This window comes from Telmatherina bonti, assembly GCF_933228915.1.
Source record: "Telmatherina bonti genome assembly, chromosome: 5".
Taxonomy (NCBI): domain Eukaryota; kingdom Metazoa; phylum Chordata; class Actinopteri; order Atheriniformes; family Telmatherinidae; genus Telmatherina; species Telmatherina bonti.
Genome location: NC_136623.1, coordinates 17,187,855 through 17,210,322, shown reverse-complemented (window position 1 = coordinate 17,210,322; position 22,468 = coordinate 17,187,855). Strand labels below are relative to the sequence as shown.

General features: G+C 38.1%; 2 protein-coding genes across 2 annotated transcripts; one reads left to right on the top strand and one right to left on the bottom strand.

The window, feature by feature from the left end:
* Window positions 1-902: 902 nt before the first annotated feature.
* LOC306755903 (trypsin-like) lies at window positions 903-3,680 on the top strand (the record flags this gene model as incomplete). The annotated part of the gene is made up of 6 exons (XM_079240475.1): window positions 903-942; window positions 1,092-1,248; window positions 1,498-1,596; window positions 3,049-3,215; window positions 3,300-3,436; window positions 3,528-3,680. The coding sequence occupies 6 exons, from the start codon at window positions 903-905 to the stop codon at window positions 3,678-3,680; spliced, it is 753 nt and encodes a 250-aa protein (XP_079096601.1).
* An 887-nt stretch (window positions 3,681-4,567) lies between these two features.
* On the bottom strand, window positions 4,568-17,771 carry cblc (Cbl proto-oncogene C, E3 ubiquitin protein ligase; the record flags this gene model as incomplete). The annotated part of the gene is made up of 12 exons (XM_079241043.1): window positions 4,568-4,604; window positions 5,685-5,735; window positions 6,578-6,624; window positions 6,761-6,910; window positions 7,788-7,967; window positions 9,754-9,885; window positions 10,028-10,115; window positions 10,201-10,338; window positions 10,899-11,020; window positions 12,037-12,193; window positions 12,288-12,434; window positions 17,398-17,771. The coding sequence occupies 12 exons, from the start codon at window positions 17,769-17,771 to the stop codon at window positions 4,568-4,570; spliced, it is 1,623 nt and encodes a 540-aa protein (XP_079097169.1).
* Window positions 17,772-22,468: the final 4,697 nt, after the last annotated feature.

Sequence of the window (22,468 nt, the reverse complement as noted above, 5' to 3'; positions counted from 1 at the left end):
CATGGAGCTGACGTGAGCCTTCCTACAACCAGGGTGGACGTGAATGACCTGCTTCTCATGACTTTTATACTGTAACTCCTCTGTGGCCTCCCGTGCACCCCTCCTCTTCCCCACCTTCTCACCCCCACCCTCCTCCAAACTTCTGTTTGTCCTGCCCCATCTTTATTTTCAACTCTTTACAGGTTTTATACAATATGAGTAAAAAAATCCCCAAAAAATCCCCAAAATCACTACTTTGCCAGTCATGATGTGTCACATACAATGTATAATGTCATGAAACAAACTAATCAAGGAGCTCCTGCTTGAATTGACTGTTATCTCACACGAAAACAGAAAAGAATAGCATGTTCTAGCTATTTTTGGACCACAGACGGCATCTTTCTCACATGTTTTGGCTTTTGCTCAAGGATACCGAAAAGTAGAGCAAAAAACATCACATCCATATATCTCATTTTTCTATTTTGTTACTATGACCATATATAACTATATATACCTATACATATTTACATACCTGTTATTTTTGTAATTTTCTACTTTTATCCTGCCTAGACAAGGGCAGCATAGAGTGCTTTCATTTTTTTTTCATGCTGTAGCTTGCCAATAATGAGTAACCCATGAGAGAACCATCGCCAGGTTTTTAATGTGTGACGACCTTGAGGTGGTGCAGATGACACAACCACAGCGAGTGTGATGTGACGGGGCTGAAGCTGGCAAATACAAAATTTGGAGGATAAGAGATGGGTTTTGGGTTACTAAGGTGATAACCTGGTGAAAAGACACAGATGGGATCAACAAAAACAAAAAAAGGGAGGAGTGGAAACAGGCTGAGCACAGCAGGTCGGTGGGGTATAAATATGAGCTGGGGGGGTGTCCAGGTGTCTTCTCATCATTCACAAGACACCATGAGACTGCTGGCTCTGCTGCTGATGGTTGGAGCTGCTGGTAAAGACAGGAACACACACTTATACAAAACTGTGAATACACTCAAAGCTATACATTTACATAATGATGTCTCGTTTTAGAAAAAACATGATAAAGTTTGGGTTACATATTATTCCGAGTCATTTATCTTTGCTGTTTCTGTGTGACAGTGGCAGTTCCCCGGGAAGATGGCAGGATCATTGGCGGGCAGGAGTGTGAGCCTCACTCTCGTCCATACATGGCCTCCCTCAACTATGGCTACCACTACTGTGGGGGAGTGCTCATCAACAAGCAGTGGGTGCTCTCTGTTGCTCACTGTTGGTACAAGTAAGTATGCAATGACCAAGAAAATCATTCATTTCTTCCAGAATATGTGAGCCTTGTTTCATGTAGAAAACTTCTCTCGGTGAAACCATCAGTCTGACTTGACTTCATACAAGTTTTCTGTGAGCTACAGGATGGCAGACAAATTAAACAAAGAGGAGAATAAGACTTATTCACCTTTGAGTGATTAAGAGAAACACTTGAAATTTTCTTCTGCTTTGATGTTTAACTAGTACATTACACTCCTTTCAGTCCCTATGCAATGCAGATCATGCTGGGAGAACATGATGTACGTGTGTCTGAGGGAACAGAGCAGCTCATGAAGACAGACACCGTCATCTGGCACCCCAGGTGAGCGATAAAAGGATTCATCTGTTTCATCTCTTACATTTTCACTGTTTAAAGAACACTTCATGCTATTTAAGCCTTTCCTGATTCTTCAGTGAGCTTTTTTGTACATGTCAAGGGTGAGAAAATGTACAAAGCTCAGAATTCTCCACCACAGGAGGATATTCTCTCAAAGTTAGACATGAATCTTGAATCAATTGAAGTGCTGCGTGCGCAGTGATTCCTTTTCCTCCCTCACACAGGATGTCGACTTATCAATGTTGGTTTAGCAAGACCAACATTTTCGTCTCAACTGATGTAAGATGTTTAGGATCAATTATCTACAGATACTGTTAGTCTGATGCATGTGGAACACACAGTTGCAAACTACAAACCACATTATTAAAAGAGTTAATAGAATAATGAAAAATCAAATGATTTTATATTTAAAATTGAAAAATTTTAAAGATACTAATGAGATGTGGCTGAATAATGCAGTTTATGATAATAGCATTGATTTCTTTTCAGTAAAAATTTATTTTTTTTAGCATGTCTGAGTTACTGTTAAGCTTTAAAAGTACTTTAATGTTTTCTCCACAGTAGAAATTGCACATCTACATGTTTAATTTTGTTGCCACTTTGGAGCTGCAATTGGAACAGTTTTTGGTTGGTGTGATTTTTCTTTTTTCTTTTTCTTTTTTGTTTAGGAAAGACAACGATGTAAACACAGATGTGAACAGGTTTTGAAAATTTGTTCTCTTGATTGTGAAATTGCTTGTTGCCAGCCTCTCCCAATTACAGCCACCTTGAACTACTGTCCAGTCATTCACCATTCAGTCAACATTTAGCATTATCTCCACAGTCTATGCATTGTTTGCTTTTGGAGGAATGCATGTTTGTCCCTTTGAGATAGAATAGATAGCTGTCTGAAGGACCTGAGAGCAATGTAAACAAGTTCCTGTATGAAGTAAACAGCCCTTATCTTAAGTCACTGAAATATACTGCTGCGCCTGTCTCCTGTCAGCCGTCTCCCACTGATTCAGTGATATTGGTGAATTGAGGCCATCTTATTTTTGCCGTGACGATACTGTGTTTTGTTTGGAATCAATAACATATTGCAAAACTGGTACAGACCTGCATTACAGGTCTGTACCAGTTTACCTCTTAGCCATGGTAATTACCTTACACCGGACACCCCTTTTGCACCCAGTGTTAAACAACAGAACTGGCATGTACCGCTACTCGCTGACAAAAGGCCTTGATTAGCAACATGATCCAGAATTATATACTGGATGAAACATCTCGATGTTGACCAATCAGAGTAGGACAGAAGTTTAAATGGAGTGTCTCCCATTCTAATAGACTTCCAGCATAAAATGAACTTGTAAACAACATACAGTTTCTGATAAATGTATCTATTCAGTCTACGTACAGAAACAGCTAAAGTCCAAATCCTATTCACATGTCTGTGTCCAGCTATGACTACCAAACCCTGGATTATGACATCATGTTGATCAAGCTCTTCCATCCTGTGGAGGTGACTGAAGCAGTTGCACCAATCCCCTTGCCCACAGGGTGTCCAATAGGAGGGCTTCCCTGTTCTGTGTCTGGGTGGGGTAACACCGCCATGGATGGTGAAGAAGGTGATTTAAATGAAAGAACATACCAAACAGGTGTACAGAAAAACCTCCATTTGCATGAGCACCTCTGTGTTGTACTTGTTGCAGTGAATATGCCCTACCGTCTGCAGTGCCTGGACGTGCCCATAGTACACGATGAGGACTGTGAGAACGCCTATCCTGGCATGATCACACGCAGGATGGTGTGTGCTGGGTACATGGATGGAGGCAGAGATGCCTGTAATGTGAGTTTTACTGAACATTACCCAGAGTTCTTCATCTGTGGAAGATTTTCCTTGAGTACTTGTTTATAATTGGTCCTTATATGCCTGCCAGGGTGACTCTGGCAGCCCACTGGTGTGTGTTGGAGAAGTCCATGGCCTGGTGTCATGGGGCCAAGGCTGTGCTCAGCCCAACTACCCTGGTGTCTATGTCAAAGTGTGTGAATTCCTCTTCTGGATTGAAGACACTCTGGCAGCCTATCCCTGAGAAATGACTATTTTCTCCACCTTCTCTTATGAGTTAAACTTTTCACTACATGACATTATTTACTCCTTTATGCCACAATTACCCCACACCCCATCAATCTAACCCTTTTTTTGTGCCACCCTTAATTGGACCTAGTCTTCCTTGTACCAATACATGTTTTTACCCACACATTTTCAGTCAACACTTGCCTGAACATAAAGACAATAAATAAAACCTCTTACAATTATTTAATTTGTTTGTAATTAAAGAGAGAAAAATGTACAAGAATATATCAGTTACAAGTTTTTTTGCTTGGTACATAGAAGATAACTTGATAAAGTGATACCAAGACCATCATTAGCGGTGCCTGCATCTCCATAAGAACATACATGGTTTAGGGGACGAAGCGGCATTTTTCATCAGTTTCATGTTTATCCTGGTAACGTGATTAGCCTCTTTCATGTCCTCGTAATTTCATTTTCAACCCTTCTCTTAGTTTATTTTCATATCCAAGGCTTATTAAATGCTTTAATTACAAAGGAGAGGGTGTGTGAGACTATATTTAGAAATGAGTACTCAGTTCCCTGTGCTGATAATGGCAGTGTGATTACTGAACAGTAGGAGGCCGCAGTGGGGAATTTTTCTTCCCGTCACACCCATAATTCTTATCAGCAATGTGTCAGGTGGTCTTCACAGTTAAGCATGAGACGGAAAACAAGAATTACATTCAATGAGGATTCATTTCTTGAATGAAGTAATCTCAGTTGCCATTTTTTTCTTCAATTTTAACCGGATTCCAGGTGATACTTATTTTTTAGGATGACATTGTTCTTGTTATGTCTCCCAGGTTAGTTCTTTGCTTTCTTTCTCTTTTTCTTCTGCCTTCCATTTCCTTTTCTCTCCTCTCTTTAAATTGGTTGGAAGGTCCGATCCAGGCTGCTGCACCTACACACAACCACAAAAAGAGGTCACCAGATGCCCAAGTCTCGCAATTGGTCTAGAAGTCTGGCAAAATACTGAATGCAGCCTTCATATTGAGTCATCTCTCTAAACCGTGGCTCAAATGTGAAAATTGGAAATGAAAAAAGGACAACACTCAATGTGAAAACTTCTTTCTGCATTAGAATAATGGGCCTTTCTTACACAGCAGACGTTTTAACTTATCACAGCAGGAAAAGAACAGGTGCAATTAATTGTGTCTCATTCCATCACGCACCCCAGTAAGCCATTAAAGTGAACCAGCATGCCGTAAACCTGGACCGGCTATCATTAATACACCTGTGCTTCTGCTTCAGTGAGAACTCAAAGTCCACTGGGAGGAAAAAGGCCATTATGTGTTATAGATGAGGTCATAAGTGGAAAAAATATGACCAGAAACCAAAGTGCAACAGACATTTTTCCCAATAAAAAAAAATCTTACCGGTCTAAGAAACATGTCAGTGTTTCTATTTTTTATCTGCTGTGCTTCAGTACAGTCATGAGCCTGAACTAATTTTATGACTGCCGCAGTGTGATTTTCTAGTTTTTATTATATGAGCAAGGCTGACAAATATTTATTGTATGTTTATTTATGTTAAGCTTTTGCGTTTGCGGAACTGAATCTAATAGTAGAGGCTCCCAAAAATCTGCATTTCGATGTGTCTCCTTTCATTATGAGATTCCTGTAGAAATTTTACACATCAAAATGTTTTCTTTACACATTCATAACTTAACTAATTTCAAATAGAACAATACTTGACACTTAATTCTAAGGAAAAATATTTGCAGAGGAATCAGATTCAAAGCAGGTCATAACTTACATTCAGCAGATGTGTCAGAAGAGGAAAGAAAATTAGCTTCTCCGAGGAATTCAGCACTATTTGACACAGAATAGCAAACAGGAATATAAATACAGATGAACTGTGTGTTATGTATGAGCAACTCTCAACTTCCCGGTACTGTTTCCTGGTAGTAACACTTCATGCTGCACATTCAGCTGAAAAATAATTTTATGTGACCGTGAGGTCCAGAGGAGTCATTTATTACCTGTGAGAGAGCAGATGTGACCTGAAGCCACCAGGGTTCTGTTCTTCACCTCTGGCAAACAAGGAAAACATATTCAGTTATTATAATGCCAGAGACTCCATCCAGCTGCCAGCATGGATCAATGTGGATATCTTGTTTAAAGTGTATAAACTAGAAAGGTGCAGTAGGTTTTTACACATGGCTGTTATAAATAGAATTAAAAGCAATGTTCACTAAAAAAAAAAAAAAAGAAAAAAAAGACGGTTGCAAATTGGCCTCACATGAAAGAAAAGGAATTTGTCTCAATCTGGTATAATTATGTGAAGAAGTTCTGTTTTGTGAAGCTAATTTCTTTTCTGCCCAGTTATGTAAATGAATTCTTTGTTGCCTCAAAATGTATGCTGTAAAACAGCATTCATCCTTCCTTTAATGCATCAGCTTGTTCAGCAAAATCAAAGCAGTGAAACTCGATTTCTCATCATTTCTAGAATACAGTTTTCTCTGATTGCTGGAACTTGGATACTTTAAGAGCCGTTGCACTCTGTTAGTAACATTTCTAAGTAAATGAATGAACTAAATAGCTGAATAAATAAAGTAAAGATGAAAAAACAGAAAACAGGAAGTACAAAAAACCCTTTCACAATGAGAGTAATATGAAAATAAAGGAATGAAGACAATACAGCACAGGCCTGCTCTGCAAAATAAGTTGAGTCTTTTGTGGCTGGATAAAGCAGAAATGTACAGTTTTAAGCTTCCTTAAAAAACTGAAACTTATTTTACCAAAATATTTGCAAATTAAGCGAAAATGACAAAAATAATACTGTAAACCTGAGCAGTAGCCTGTAATTTAAAATCTTTCAAATACAACTGCAGACATCAGTCCTCTTTCTGCTCTGCGATGAGCAGCATCTTACCTGTTTGTTTGTGGTCTGTGCCTGTGTGTTTCACTGCCACCCTGAGCCTGCAGAGAAGATGGAAAATTAGTGAGTTTACTACCAGCAGAGACCAACTAAAATCAACACATCTAATTATCAAGTTGCAAAAAAGCATAAATCTGCAACAACGTACAAACATCCAGAGTATTTAATGGAATTTACCGAGTAAGAGCATTTTTGTTTGGCCATTGTCTTGGTTTCAGATATCTGAGGTTGGCTGGAGGGAGATGGGCAGTTTGGGACTGGGAGGTTTTTAGGAGGCAGTGGTGGAGCACTGATGTGGGAGCTGGGAACTTGGCCCAAACTCGAAAACTGTCGAAAAAGGTTTTATTAATTAAATGCCAGTGGAAAAACTTTTTTCTTGTTCATCCTCCAGCAAAAAGGACACTCTAAAATTCCTGTAAAATCTTGGACCAACCCTTCCTATAGAGTTAATGGCTGACGGAGACAAGCAGCATAAACCATCCCGAATGTTTCCAACCATGTTAAGGGCTCAGTTTGTAAGTTTATACAGTGCTTGATGTAACTATAGCAACATATTGACATTGCTTAACTCCAGATGGTTTAGCAGGTGTAATTTACAGCATAACCCTTTTTATCACTATCATTGGCACATTAGCTTTCTAACTGAAAGGAAGGGTGTCCATCTCTGTGCCACAGTCCTGCAGGTTTTCTATGTATCCCTGCTTAAACACACCTGAAACAAAATAAGTCATTGTGCTGAAGTTCATAGGCTGTTAGAGTAATTTAATTTGAGTCAAGTGTGTTGAAGCAGGGATACATAGAAATTCTGCAGGTTTATGGCTCATTAGGACCGACTTTGGACACATCTGTAGGCATTTGACACCTAAAGAAAAGTATGATGATGGCTTGATGACTAAATTAAGGCTTTTGAAGGTTTTCATTTAAAGACAAAGAAACATTTGTCATTTGAAAATCATTAAAGTTTTTCATCAAATTGCATAGCCCTGCAATTAGATCATAATAGCATATTTTATTAGATATGTGAAGAATCGGATCTGCTACACATGCTACATGAAACTGCTGTTGGAATGAGTTAAAAAAGCAACCCATACTAGAACTGTCGAGCAGAGTTAGTCCGAAAAAAAAAAAAAAGCAAAACAGACATATTTCTATCTTCTACTGTTGCTAAAATGGATTAGAACATTACAGAAGTATATTCACACACCTTCTTCAGGGCAGCCATTTCCTTTACTACCACTTCAATGTCCTCATGGTCCTCATCCTCGTCATCATCATCTCCCTCCTCCTCCCACCGACTGCTGTCCTGCAGAAAAGGCTCAACGAGGATGGGCTGTGTTCCTTTGATGTCGCAGCGACAGTATGGGCAGGTTTGGCCAGCTGACTTCTGCTAGATTATTACCAACAAGCCGTCAAAGGGTACAGTAATGGAAAGAATATGTACATTTAAAAGGTCACCATCACTTCAAGTGTAGCATCTTGCTATGTTGTTTATTTTGTCATGAAGTTGGCTAAATCCTCAGTATGTTTCTCCCCTTGTGGTGGATTGAGTGGTGAGCTACACAAGAGCTTACAGAAGTTTTATGTTATTGAACTAAGTGGAATATGTTGAACTTGTGATCAAGGACAAAAACCAAGATGGCAAATGCCAGAACGAATGTCTTTGCTTTATAAACTTTTTGTTAATCAAGTTTGCTTGATGACAGTGCAGAGTAGGTCACAACCTTTCCACTGTGGTGTTACATCCATATAACTGATCGAATTTTCTTTCCACGTTGCTTCTCTCTTTCTGTCTGACAGACTTTTTACTCAAAGTGAATGTAGCTGCAGCCGTTGAGAAGGATGTGAAACTGAGTTTAAACAGGAAGTTCTAAGCTAAATGTCAGGACATGCTGCACCTTTTCAAAGAATTACACAATTCCTGTACATCAGAGGTCAATGGCAGGCTGAATGAACCAGGAAAGAGAACGATGCAATGATTTGACAGTGGTCGCATTAACTCTGAAAGGATGGCTTTCATGTCAGTCAGAGGAAACTGGTTAGGTTCCTATTGCAGAAGAAACTGGGGTGGTGCCAGACTGGATCAGCTGAAGGGATTCCTAATGATGATTATGACTGTTCAGTTGGTTTTGTTTGGTTTCTGTTCTTTTTTTTTTTTTTTCCTGCAAGACTTTTACAATTTCTGATATTTGCCTTAATAGATTATCTCAATAAATAATTAAAAAAACAAACAAACAACTCAGTAAATATATAAAAGAACATGAGGAAAGTTACTCCATCCCATTTTTTAAATCGAAAACAGCACAAATCTCTATATTGTTAGAACCTTAAAAAAGAAAATAAATAAAAATGAAGGTAGTCTTTGTATGTAGTTTTTGTATTTGCACCAGCGTTGCCAACCTAAACTTCATATACAACTTGAATTTATGTCAACACATCTAAGATTCATAATCGAGTGAGATATCAAACATGACAATAAATAATGATGAGAAAGCTAAAGTTGGATAGAAATGTTATCTTACACAGGCAGTGGCATTGTAAAGATGAAACGTAATGTTGAAGAGTGGAAAGAAAAATGCGTAGAATGGAAGTTACTGTTACAATAATACCCAGTTCTCCTTTCTGTTTCTTTATTAAAAGTTTGGTGCTTACTTGTTTACACACCAATCTGCTAACCATAACAGTGTTCATCTTATGATGTCATGATCATGACAAAAACAAAATTGCAGATTTTGCTCAAGGTTTCTAACTTGTGAGATATCAAAATGTTTAGATCTTAATGGATCTGTGACAAATGGACCCAATCCACAAAGTCCAACAGAGCTGAAAGGAGTTTTTGCTAACATCCTGGAATAGCCTATTTTTATTTTTTACTGCTCTGTATTCAAATAAAATATTTGCATGGGAGACACAAAGCTTATTCTTGACACTAACCCCAAACCACATTCAAATAACCAGACATGTCACTCCACGGTGAAGTAACAACCAACAGGCAGACCATAACCTACAAAAATAAGTACAGATTAGTCAACCCAGACTACTTCACTTCACTGACCACACCGCTGTTACAGTAATTGTCTGCTTCCATTCAACATACAAAGACAAACGCGATGGAGCTAAAGATTTGTCTATGATTTTGTAGATACAGATAAGTGAGTGGTGGAGGTACATACCAGCCAGCCTTTGAGGCAGGGCTGACACAGGAGATGCCCACAAGGCTGAATCTGAGTGTCCTTATCCCTCTCTGTGCAGATCTTACACAACTGGAAGGTGCTGCCAATATCACAGTACAGCTCATACTGCTCCTGTTGGTTGAGGATGGAGGTTGGCCAGTGAGATGAGTCAGAGCAAAGAGCAGCTCCAGATACAATCTACAGCTTGAACATTTAAGATTATACCAGCAGTTTATTCTAGAACATATATGTGTGAACCGCTGCATCTGCTCACTTCTGTAACTTTGACTTTTCCTTTTTGTGTGAGTTCACACAAGCTTGTCAGGTCAGGGTTCACATCGCGGCCATCCGGGTACAAGTAGCTGCAGCAAAGCAACACACAGCAATTACAGAGGGCACTTATTTTAAGGAAAGTTAAATCCGAGGTGCGTGTGTGCATGTCCTAACCATCCCTCCTTGAAGCCCTGCATTAGAGCCTTGTGGAGAGGTGTGATCTGGGGAATGGTCTGGATGATGTCACCTTCGTTCGTCACATGACCAATAGCCCACTGACCCATTCTCGTGCAGCTCAGACGAAAGATGTAGCTGGAAGCAGGAGATCCTTGTTAATTACACTTAACAAGGCAGAAATTTAAAACTAGATGTAGAGACAGTTGTCACTGTAAATATACATACAAATTATTTGAGTGTTGTTTTGAGGACCATTATTTCTGAAATTTTGTTAGTTTGGTGCTTACTTGTTTACACACCAATCTGCTAACCATAACAGTGTTCATCTTTTTATGATGTCATGATCATGACAAAAACAAAATTGCAGATTTTGCTCAAGGTTTCTAACTTGTGAGATATCAAAATGTTTAGATCTTAATGGATCTGTGACAAATGGACCCAATCCACAAAGTCCAACAGAGCTGAAAGGAGTTTTTGCTAACATCCTGGAACCAAAGACTTCAGGAAAACCTGCAGTTCTTTATCCATGTCCTGGTCAGACTGGTCAGGACATTTTTGCAGTATGAGGAACTACTCAGTATCATGTGGGTTGTCATGATGTTATGAATGATTGTTGCATATTTTTCCTATTCCCTCGGTAGATTAGCGTAGCTTGTTGTGATGGCTGCAGAAATTGTGGCTGTGCTCATGTTCACCTCCCAGGTTTGTGCAGGTAGTGTTCCAGCCGAGCTACCACTTGGTCGTAGGTGAGAAAGGCCATGTAACCTGGATGGGTCACAGCAAGCTGGTTCCAGTTCCTTAAAAGAGAACTCCAGGGCTAAAAGAAAAGAGAAGGTAAATAAAAATTATTAGCAAAATGTTTATTTTTGCATCTGATGCAGCATTTTCATTTTGTCTCGTTGTCAACGGGAGATGTATTTAGGCAGATCCTAATATCACAGTCTGTCTCATTCTTGACTGTCTTTCTTTTGCATTTTACAAAGGAGTTATGTTTGCAAAGAAGATGCTGCTGTTGCTAAACTAACTGGCTAATTGTGTCATTTTGTACCTCAAAATTTGTTCTAAAATCCATTTTCTTAAACGCATTTTTTTGTTTGCTTGTTTAGTTTAGTTTCATATATGGGTGTGTCTGTTGGCACACCACAGGAAATATCCTGGTTTGAACCAGTTTGGGCCTTTCTCTGTGGTCTTTTCAGACTCTCAGTCTGCATAAATGTGTGTCTTAAAATTCTCCCTAGAAAAGTAAATATGAGTGTTTTTTTATTATCTCTCTGTGTTAGGCCTGTAAAAGACAGGCAACCTGACCAAGGTGTACACCACCTCCCGCTTGATAGCAGCTGGGATAACCTCCAGCCCCTCTGTAATCCTGTAGTGGATTAAGCAGGTACAGAAAATGGATGGATGTATAGAGTTGTACGAAGTACTTTTGATCAGTCAATGTTTCATCTGCAGAAGGTGGAGGTAAACACACTCTGAGTTTGGAGACAGAAGGTTCCCCAACAGGCAAGCAAAGCTGAAAGCTAATCAGAAGGTGATCACGTAATGACTGCATTGATTTTGCATAACACTGCTCCATGGATCAGCTCTGTGTTCTGATCTGCTCAAACTTTTCCCAAATTTTGTTAAGGTCTGAAATATTTTAAATAGTTTCTTCATGGCTTCTTCTGAGAACCTTTAGTCCTGGCTTGTCCTTCAAGATTCAGTTTTGGTTATTTAAACTGCCATCCACTGCAGGTAAGACAGATTACTCATAAACATGTCACATGACCCCAATCTGAAATAAAAGAAATATCACTCAGCACATTATTATTTGTACTGGAAATGTCATCTCACCTGGAATAGATGTGTAAAGATGTCAAACTCAAACACTGAAACATGATCATTGCAGGTGAGATCAATGGTTGATTTCAGAGCCATGACCTCCATCCCTTCTTCAAATGGATGAACACTCCTCAGCTTCTCTTTAAAGGTATTCCACTGCACTATACAACTAGATGACATCAGTTATCTTACTTAGATATGCAACTCAGGCAAAGAGGATCAAAACACATCAATAGATCTTATATTATTTATCGTGTACTTACTTGTTGCCAAAAGAATGCCTCCAAAACTCTTCTGCCTCAGTTTTTGTCAGCTTATAGGTGTCGCCCTGAAAGTATCCTCCTGGAAACATAGCTTTCAGCTCCCACAGCATATGACTGAACAGCAAGGAGAGTTTGGTCAGGTTTCTCCTAAAAAAGAAAGTCAAGAAATCTTTTGAGGTTGGTGCAAAAACAGAAATAGGGTAACTGTGGTTTCTTCAAAAGTCTAAATATCTTCAGTCCTCTTTGCAGCCTGTGCTCTCATATATGTTAATCCATATAAGAAAACCTTTGGACATGTGTATCTGCAGAAGAAAAAAACAATCCCCTTTTTATATTCTATTATTTTATTATTTGACCTTGTGATTATTATTCTGATGACTTTTTTTTATTTGAGTGATAATCAAAAACACGTTTTCTTCACGTTGTACAAAGTTACGGTGTGTCGGCCAGTTAATAAAACCAGTTTGCATTGTATGCTGCTACTCTGTGCCAGCTAGAACCAGCATTACTGAAGCATTGCTGATACTTTCCATTGACACACGCACAAGCAGACACATAAAAGGTAGTCCATCTTACAAACAGGATGCTGACTGCTGCACGCTTGTTTGTAAATACCACAAAATGTTCCAGTGGCCAGTGTGTCACTTCAGACCCCCCCTTTTTTTTTTATATATAAAACAGTCTCACAAGTCTTTCCTGTTTCATGTGTCCACATTCAGTTTGTAAAAATTATTCTTCAGCTTTACCAGAACACATTTACCAGCATGCAACGTAGTGCAACATATGTCAGTTTCACCTTCAATAGCGCCTACGTCAGATGTGCTTTGATGACAGTAACACTTACATATGGTGGGGAACGCTTACAAGGAAACATCTCTGTTTTATACAATACCCCACAGAATAATCAATGAATGCCAGTTTTAATTGATATTCAACTATATTCTCTTTTCTACAACACATTGCTGATGCAGCTGTGGAAAATTTCCCCAAAATATTGCGAAGAATTACACGGTGGAAAGCGGCTGCAAACCTTTTACCTCAAGGTTCTAAATAAAACCTCCATTGAGTGTTGAGGAGAGCGGCAGTACCGGAGCCGGAGGTGGGAGGAAATGCATAAGCCGCATCTCTTGCTCTGGCCCTGATCCATGCATGTAAAAAAATATATTTCAAAAGACTTAAAAAATAGTGTGGTGAAGATTTGAGTGAGAACGTGCTAAACTTAATTTTTGGAAAGATGTCTGACGTCAAAGATGCATTTGTTATATTATGTAATTGAAATATTTGATATACTAATATTTAGGTAGCGTTCGGTAAAAACAATAAATTTGAAGTCACGATTTGAGGCTAATTTTTACTTTAAAATTTCAAAGTTTGGACCCTCATGCCACCACTGAGTTCTTCCAAAACAATTGTGTGCATTAAAGATTAAGTATTTAATGAGTCTGAATGTCGGTGCTTGCTAAAACGATGCTACAACTTTTTGAGCTACAAATTTTACTAAAAGTCTGTGTTCGGGGGTGATTGGCACAGTCTGGACAGTCAGGCACAGATTTTCCCTTTCATATGAACGGCAGCAATAATTGCATTTAGGTGAATGACTAATGTTGAATTAAGATCATTTTTCATTATTTAAGTCCATTTTCACACCTCTTCATACTTTTCTCACATTTTAGGGTGATAATATATCTGTTTCATGTATGGCAGCTCACAACTACAGTAACTTAATGAATGTACTGTAGATACTTCAAGAACATTTTTAATAAAAAAACAACTTATCTGATACTTAATACAGGCTATGACATGAACTGCAGAATTCTTGTGTTATTTTGCGAATGCCTGACACATGACAACATTTTCATTTGAGTTCTTTAAATTCCTGTCAGATGTGGAGAAAACTCCCGTTGTATTAGCTGCACCTTCTTCTGTTGGTTTCTGCTATATTCAGCATCAGTTCGATCTCATTTCTGTTTGAGGCCTCATCTGAATGCCGGATGGTAATTTCACAGATTTCTGAGTGAATATTATATTAATATATGAAACTTGGCGTGTGTTGAATTTTATTAATAATTTGCTTAGAAGCTCCACACTGACGATTACTAAGGGAGAACTTCAGAGCCAGGCATTTGTGCAACAATTGACATAAAAGTTTGCCACATGACTGCTCATGCAGACCTTGCTGCTAGCCCATCTGTTGTACAAGAGGAAGATTCATGAAGGTGGTTAATCTCATTTCCAGATTATGCTGAAAGACTGTTTTTCTTTTATAATAAAATCTGGCATATTTAGGGATTTGCATACAGTGACCACGTACAGAAAAGAGTGAAATCGACATTTCTGTGTTGAGCTCAGACACTGTGAAAGATCTCAGTGGCTCCACCAACAATGAGGAAGAGGAAAAGACAAGATCACTATTTAAATGATGAAGTACTGTAACCAATGTATAAATTTTTGTGTTTAAAGGTTAAAGTAAAAAAACGAGAGCAAGAGTAAACATTGTTTTGACCATTTTCTTTTAAATTTCCTTACAATGAAATGGTTTAGTATGGAAACGGCTAAACTCTTATATGAAATACAATTTATGTTCATTAATGGCTAAATTTATTGCAAAAATTGTTGCAGAAATGTGTTGCATGTCAGAAGATATTTGTAAATAAAATCTACAAGGAACCTGAAAGGTATTTGATTTAAAGTAATAATCTGTAAAGTAAGGAAATGTTGATAAACACAAAACAATTGTTTCATCAAAGTTCAGGTAAAAATGGTTAAAAATCTCATTTTATTCTCACAGTTTCCAAAGATGCCATTTATTTTGGGATAAAATTAGCAGCAACTGATTTTCTCTGCATGCTGAGTTAAGAAGGCTTGCATGCCACAGGCATCGACAGACACTTTTCAGGTTATTTATTTACCCGGTGATCATTTTCACTGGGTATACAGCATAGAAATGAACATAAAACAACCAATCTCTTTCCTATTTACTCTTACGTACATATCTACTCATATATACTTTTGTGTACTCTAACTCTTATTGGTTGTCTCAATATATTGTCTGAAATGGACATAATATTTATCCCAGAGGGGGGAAAAAAACTCCTCTAGGATATAAATAGAATTTCTCTTTTTTTAAAGAACATTAGAAAAATAAAAAAAAACAATAATTTTTGGATCAAGACATGGAAAGGAAAATATGCCGTGATCTGTTTGGGATGAGGCAGCCTTCTCTTTTCCAAGCGGCTCAAACTAAAAAGATGTTGTTGCCGTTTCTGGTTTCCCCGTATTAGCATCACAAAGATGTGGGTTTTGGTCCTTTTTCCTCTTATTGTCATTAGTATTCCTAACAGGAACAAGGGAATGTGTCTCAGACTCTATGAAGAAAAATCACTTTGTCTAGCTGTTTGAAAAACAAAACCAAACAGCTGTCATCAAACAGCATGCGTACAGAAAATTTCCATTATTTTCATCCGCACACAGTGAGGTGTATGATTAACATCTGGGAAGCACACAGTTTTTCCTTTGCTTCTGGTTGTAGTGTAAAAACACACTTATTAGGGCGCAGTTTGTGTTCAGGGAAAGATTGAACCTTTAATCTCAAATGTCAGTTTATAAGTCAGGACTCTCTTATTATCCATTTAATTCCTTTTTATTTTTAATTTGCATTCCCTAAGCTTTTTAAAGGCTAAATAGGCATGACCATAATAATAATAATGATAATATTGAAAGCAGAGCTGCATGCTTTGTCTGATCTTGGATGCGAAGTTGGTTTGGATGTGGCTGGTACTTGGAGGGGAAATAAAAATAATAATAAGACGAAGAAAAAAAGGAGCATCAGTCTGAAAATCCTGTAAGTAGATTTGACGTCTCCCGGCAGTCAAACAGTCAGGTTAACTGAGTCACAGAAGGCTGGTCACAGACATGAATTAACCTGTAATCACCATAATATGAAACAAAAAGCCACATATTTTATATGTGAATGCTGTCTGCTTGACAGCAATCCTCTACATGGCGATTAAATGTTAAGTGTATCTAGATGGACGACAGTCATTGCTTCTCATGGTATCTGGTCATACAGAATGTTGGGCTGTGATGTCTTAGATAGCTTGTTTCAATTAATATGAGTATTTAACAAAACATACAAGTACAATGAAAAAAACTAAATAATTAAAATCTTCTTTTATCACCGTTATACAAATATTATATGTATGTATTGTGTGTCTGTTACTACTTGTGTGTATTTGTGGACACGTTTCTCCTGGAAATGCCTCAATGATATCATCCTGTATGAAAAAAAGAAGAACAAAACAAACAAAACATACAAGTCTCCCCATTATTCAACAGATCTCAATGTTCATTCATTCATTTATTTTCTTAACTGCTTCAGTTAAGGATCGTGGGGAAGCTGGAACCCCTTCCCAGCAATCACTGGGCGAGATCTCCCTGTAGGCCGAGAAATTATTGAAGGCAGCATCATTAATTACTTGTAACTCCCCAGTTGTGGAGTAATGTTTAATATTTGTTGCTGTAATCATGCACATGTAAAAGTCATTTAAAAGCATCTAATTTAGGAGAAAAGCCTCTAAAAATCCTAAAACCGGGTCTAATGGTGCCAAAACTCAATGCGTTAGTGTGTGAACTGGACTTTTGAAAGCTGCAAAAATATGAAGATTCAGGCTAAAATACTGTATTAGTATATAAGTTTTTTTTTTGTTTGTTTTTTTACTTATAAAGTAAACAAAGTGTCCATAAGCATAAAAAAAATCTTTTTATGAATGCTAAAAATGGAGTTTGATGCTTTAAAACAAATGTATAGTATTTATTACAACACAGAACTATGAAAAATGACTCATTTTCATATTCAGTAAAAACAACCACAGTTTTGTACAAAAGTGAGGAAAATCAAGCACCTCAGCAGCAAATCTATCAAAGACGAATGATGAAGAAGTAAATAATGAATATTATTTTCAACCTCCCTCCACCCGCACTCGTGGTTAATCATGTAATTAAGAATAGAAACTAAAAACTGTTTTCAATATCTTTAAGCAGTTCCTAAACCAAGCTATCGCTCAACACGTGCTAAAATGCTTGGTTAAACTCAAGCCAGAGGCCTTCTTACCTGGAGCTTGATGTCTCATCAAATATCTTCTCCCGTCCATCTTTAAACAGCAGCACAGCCCTCTCTGTCTTATCGAGCAAGTTTCTGATGTGAACTCTCAGGTAGTTGACATCATCTCCTCGGGGCACCTGGACACCGGCTGATCTAGCACCTCGGTAGGGCTCCCAAACTTCCACCAGCAGGGTTGAGGTTTCATTTATTAGATCTGGCAGGTATGGAGGACTCTTCCTTAGCCCCAGCAGGGGGTTTGTGCACAGCTCATGGAGTTTGTCCAGTCTTTTGAGGCTCTTGTCCACCAGTCGCCGATCTCTACAGCTCGGAAGCTGGGAGCTCAACATGGGGCTCCTGGAGGCTCCTATACTTTCTCCCTCCATCATTTCGTTGTTGTGCATTTGAAAGTGAAGTGAAGCAAAAACTATCACACAGGTCAATCTGTGAGTATGTGGGGAGGATGTGACGATAAGGACAAAGCTCAGTGAAGAGGTGTGAAAGTTGAATTTTGAATAAATGCGAATACTCAAAAATAGATGGAACTGTTGTCAAGTGGCTCAAGTTTTTGTGAGTTCGCACTGACTTCTCTCGTCATAACAGTAACCTCTGTGCATCCTCAACTTAATCTGAACAGAATGCATCTTATCCTCTTCAAACAGCAACCTCATTGCATTTAATGGCTAAGCAGCCTTACATTATCCAGCAAATGATGACAACACATGATATTCTCTCAAAAATACTGAACACTTTAAAGCAGACCAGGTAATTTTTTAAAATTTATATGTCCTCACTTGCAGGAATATACTTTCAGAGAAATTCTAAAATAAATAGCCAATTCTGTATCTGTATTTTAAAAAGATTCACAACAGCAAAATGCTGAGAAACACAAACAGAATTTGCGATAGAAACTTAATTCTTGAAACAAGTCAGACCTTTGCCATCTTGTTTCTTTCTCTCCTTCCTCTCTCCACTGTTCAGATTTAGCCACAGTTTATCAACACACTCTGCTTACCAGCATTAATTCCAGGACCATAAAACTCCTACATTCCCAAGGACAAAAGAATCGGTATATGCATTCTCAGCACAGTGGAAGCATGCTTTCTGCCCTGGCCTGAAACGCTTTTAGTCCCTGTTTATGTCACCCTATCTGCTCACGATCGTCTTGGTTCAGCCTTTGATTGGTTTCCTGGTTGCAGCGAGACAAACAGGTTTGTTTTCTTTGCTCTGTTGCTCAGGCAGGCAAGTAGAAAGAGAGGGGGAGGGAAGGGGAAAACAAGGAGGTGAGGACTTGACATTAAAAGATTGCTGAAATGAAAGCAGTGTAAAACAAAAACACCTGTTACCATGTCAGTTAGAGGGCACAGTCATGTGACAGAATAAAAAAAAAATCTCATTTCAACTCTAAAGATTTATGTTCCTGGACATAAGAAATCCCATGCTCCTCATAATATTGTAAAGTTAGGTAATATGACCTCAAATGACCAATACCACATCCCATATTGCGCGGAGACTTTACATTTTTTGCAAAAATTAAGCCCATTAGGAGGCGTGTGTGAATAACGTCTGAAGAATTGGGAAGATTAAGCAGTAGGTACGGCAAAGAAATCTTTCACTTTTGGAACAAATCATTAACAGGATCTTCAACTTTGAGCCCTGAACCTAGAAGGATGTCTGTGAGTATATCTGTGCAACCACAAGGTCTGTTGTAGTAAGGAGAGATTTGTTAAGATGTGTAATTGTCAGGATATGTTACTGGTAAAGAAGAAAAATGGAGATGGCACATTGCACAAGTTAATAAAAGTTTCAGGCTTGCCTGAAAAAGATGTAGGCCTATGTGAATACCTCTTTAAAATGTTGTAGCTGCAGCAGGAAATCATAATTGTAGTACAGTGTGGGAACTTTATCTCTGCTACGGCCCACCTTGATAAAGTGAAACAGGTTTACAAACTGACAACTGAAGCAAGGTTTACAATATGGCCACTTTGGCACGGTTTGGCTATCTATTGTTGACACACCCCAATATGGGGAGCAAATGTTTTAAATGTTGTAAAACTCCATTGTCTGAAGCAATGCTTCAAAGAAGAGAGGGTTAATATTCCAGCGCAATGATGTTAGGGTGATACCGTTATAAGGACTGAAAAGGAAAATGGAAAAAGCAATTAAATAAACTGTTAAGACCTAGTAAAGGCTACGTTGTTTTAAATTATGAGAAAAGTTGTGCTTTGTGGGGCTCCATGGTGTGGTGCTTTGCATGGTTGCCTCACAGGTTCCTGCCGTGTTTCCATATTTGTGGTGGTAAGTAACTGGTAAGTAACTCTGAGTTCTTCCTAAAAACTAAAGATTTTATTGTTAGTTAGTTGTTCATTCATTCATTTTCTGCACCACTTAGTTCAGTTCAGGGCTGCAGTGGGATAGAGCCTATCCCAGGAAGTATCAAGCGAGTGGCAGGATACACCCTAGACGGTCCATCGCTGGGCCAACACAGAGAGACAAAGCATTCACACAAACAATCACTCCTATGGAGAATGAAAACACAACATGCATGTCTCTATCTAGCAGGTGGAAGCTGGAATACCCAAAGAGAACTGAAATACCTTCACCTGACTTGTCTCCTAGCATCGTTATTAGTTTGGTGTTTGTTTATCATACTAAACTGGCTTGGAGTGAACTTTAATGCAAATGCACACCCCTCCTCAGGCTGAGTCACTTTTATTTTAATTTTCTTTTATCTTTGGTGATTTCTTAACTTCTGTCAGGCCATATGGTTTTCATTTGCCCATAAGTCTCAGCTGCACTTTGTGTTTATTAATAATTAGGGAGAGCTTGCAAGCGAGCAAACTCAACTTGGATATTTTACAGAGCAGCAAAGACACACTCATCTTAACAAGGAAATTATATACTGACCTGATTAATCATTCAGTCCAAGACACAAGTGTTGAAAAAGGTTGAAAGGATCATGTATTTCACGTAGGAAAACTAACTCAATTTTAAGTCCCAAAAAAAAAAAAAAAGCAAACCACTGCTAACATCTGCAGCCACAAGATGGAGACACCAAATAAAAAAAGAAAAGCATGTTGTTGAGTTATCTCTGTATTCTGCACATTTTACCCACTAATGTTTGAGATAACATTCTATTTTATTTGGACAGATAAAACAAACAATAAAGAAAAAACAAAAACAAACAAAAAAAAAACAAAAAAAAAAACAACAAAAAAAAAAAACAAAAAAAAAAACAAAAAAAAACCAGACAATAACAAAAATATCCAAAACAAAACACTGTTTTACATATTTTGATTCAGGAAAAAAAATACAGCTGGATGTTCAGCAGTTTCGGTCCCACTAACTTCTGCCAGAAAACAAAACAAAACAAAACAAAACAAAACAAACAAACTGCCCAAAATAAGATAAATCAAAGTGATGTGAAGAATTAATGTGTATCTAAAAGCACAGTCTGACAGCCTCCGAGCTGCAGCTTTGCTGGCTTTGCACAAGGGGGCCTCATTTCATTGTTTTGTCTTGAATATTGAGTGAAGTAATTTTTTTTAAAGGATCTTTATCATTTTAAATGGCAGTGATCAAATGCAAACATTATGAACATGTTCACATATAAATATAGAGAACAGTGAACCTCAGACAGTAACTTATTTTGCATTAAACTATATCTCATTTAAATTATGCAGTCTATTATCCAAAACAAAAAAAGGGGAAAATGCTTATTTTTAGAGAAACAGTGATATATAATCCCACACGCATAATGGTTGAGTGCACTGACAGCTGCAGAGCATGTTTGTGCTGAGTGAGGGTGTTTTAGGGACTTTAGACACTAAGCTTGATTTTCCGTTGCCCACTCCACACTTCAGTGGAAAGAGGAAAGTCCCAAATTGACCCTGGTAATCAGAGCCTTGTTGAGGGTGGTGTAGGATAAGATTAAAGACACGGGGGATGAGACATGATGATTGCTTATGTGCACATGCAGGACTGTCCTTAGACTTTATCAGGCCACACAGCCACATGCAGTACAGAGGCATCCTCACTGTTTAACTCCATCCCCAGTGGTTGCAACTCTGAGTCTGATGCTAATACCAGCAGTGACAAACACATCAAAGACCTGACACACACTGTATGTCTATATGTAGAACTAATCTATATAATGAAGGGCTTGTTTGAACGTTTAAATGAAGGCATTTAAAGGGTTTTATAAGTTCAACCTGCAGAATAAACTAAGTTTAAAAAAATGTACAATCACTGAGAAAATACTGTTTGATCTGAACTGAAACTAGTTGAATTAAAAACAAAAAAAGAAGACAGTTATAACTGTCTTACACATTTTCACAAAGCAGACACCTCAGGGTCTTTATTGCTTTTTGTAACGTGTCCCTATTACTTCCTAAGAATAACATGTCAAACTGCTTTAAAGTCACGAATGCCAGTAATTTTATCTTAAAAGCGTGCAGCTGTGGAACAGTTTTGCATGAAGTGGAGAATAAACTTACTCTAAACTCACACTTTAAATAATGCAGTGACATTTTACCTGAGAATATAATACTTTTACATTCACTTATTCACTCATTTCATTTGTCAACGGTGAGTCTATAGCCTGTATTACATCAATTTAAAAAAAAAAAAAAAAATCCCTGAGAAGTAGCTGCAGTTTCCCCTATTTTCTGCTCCGTTTGTCTCACTGACTATTTAAACTTAAGAAGTTCTGCTGAATATTTTGAACTTGCATCCAAAATAGATTTCTGATTAGTCTGTTATGCACACAAAAAAAGGAGACTAAGAACTGAGCGCAGCGTTGAATCTCTTTCCTGTCTCCCTCATTGTTATTAGGTGCTTCGATCAGTTTGTTTCGGTTTAAAACGAAAGTACCGTCAAGTGTCAAACTGGCGTTCATGTAAGACAGATGCGCGCTGGCGCTGCTGCACTTCTTCATTATAGGCTAGGTGCGCTGGGATACACACAGGTATGTGTGTACACTAAATCTCTGTCGCTTCTTCTACGTCTACATTTGCACAAGTCTATTAATTTAGACGCTTATCCTAAATTATTCCAGCTGCTGAAGCTTGATGGTGATTTGATT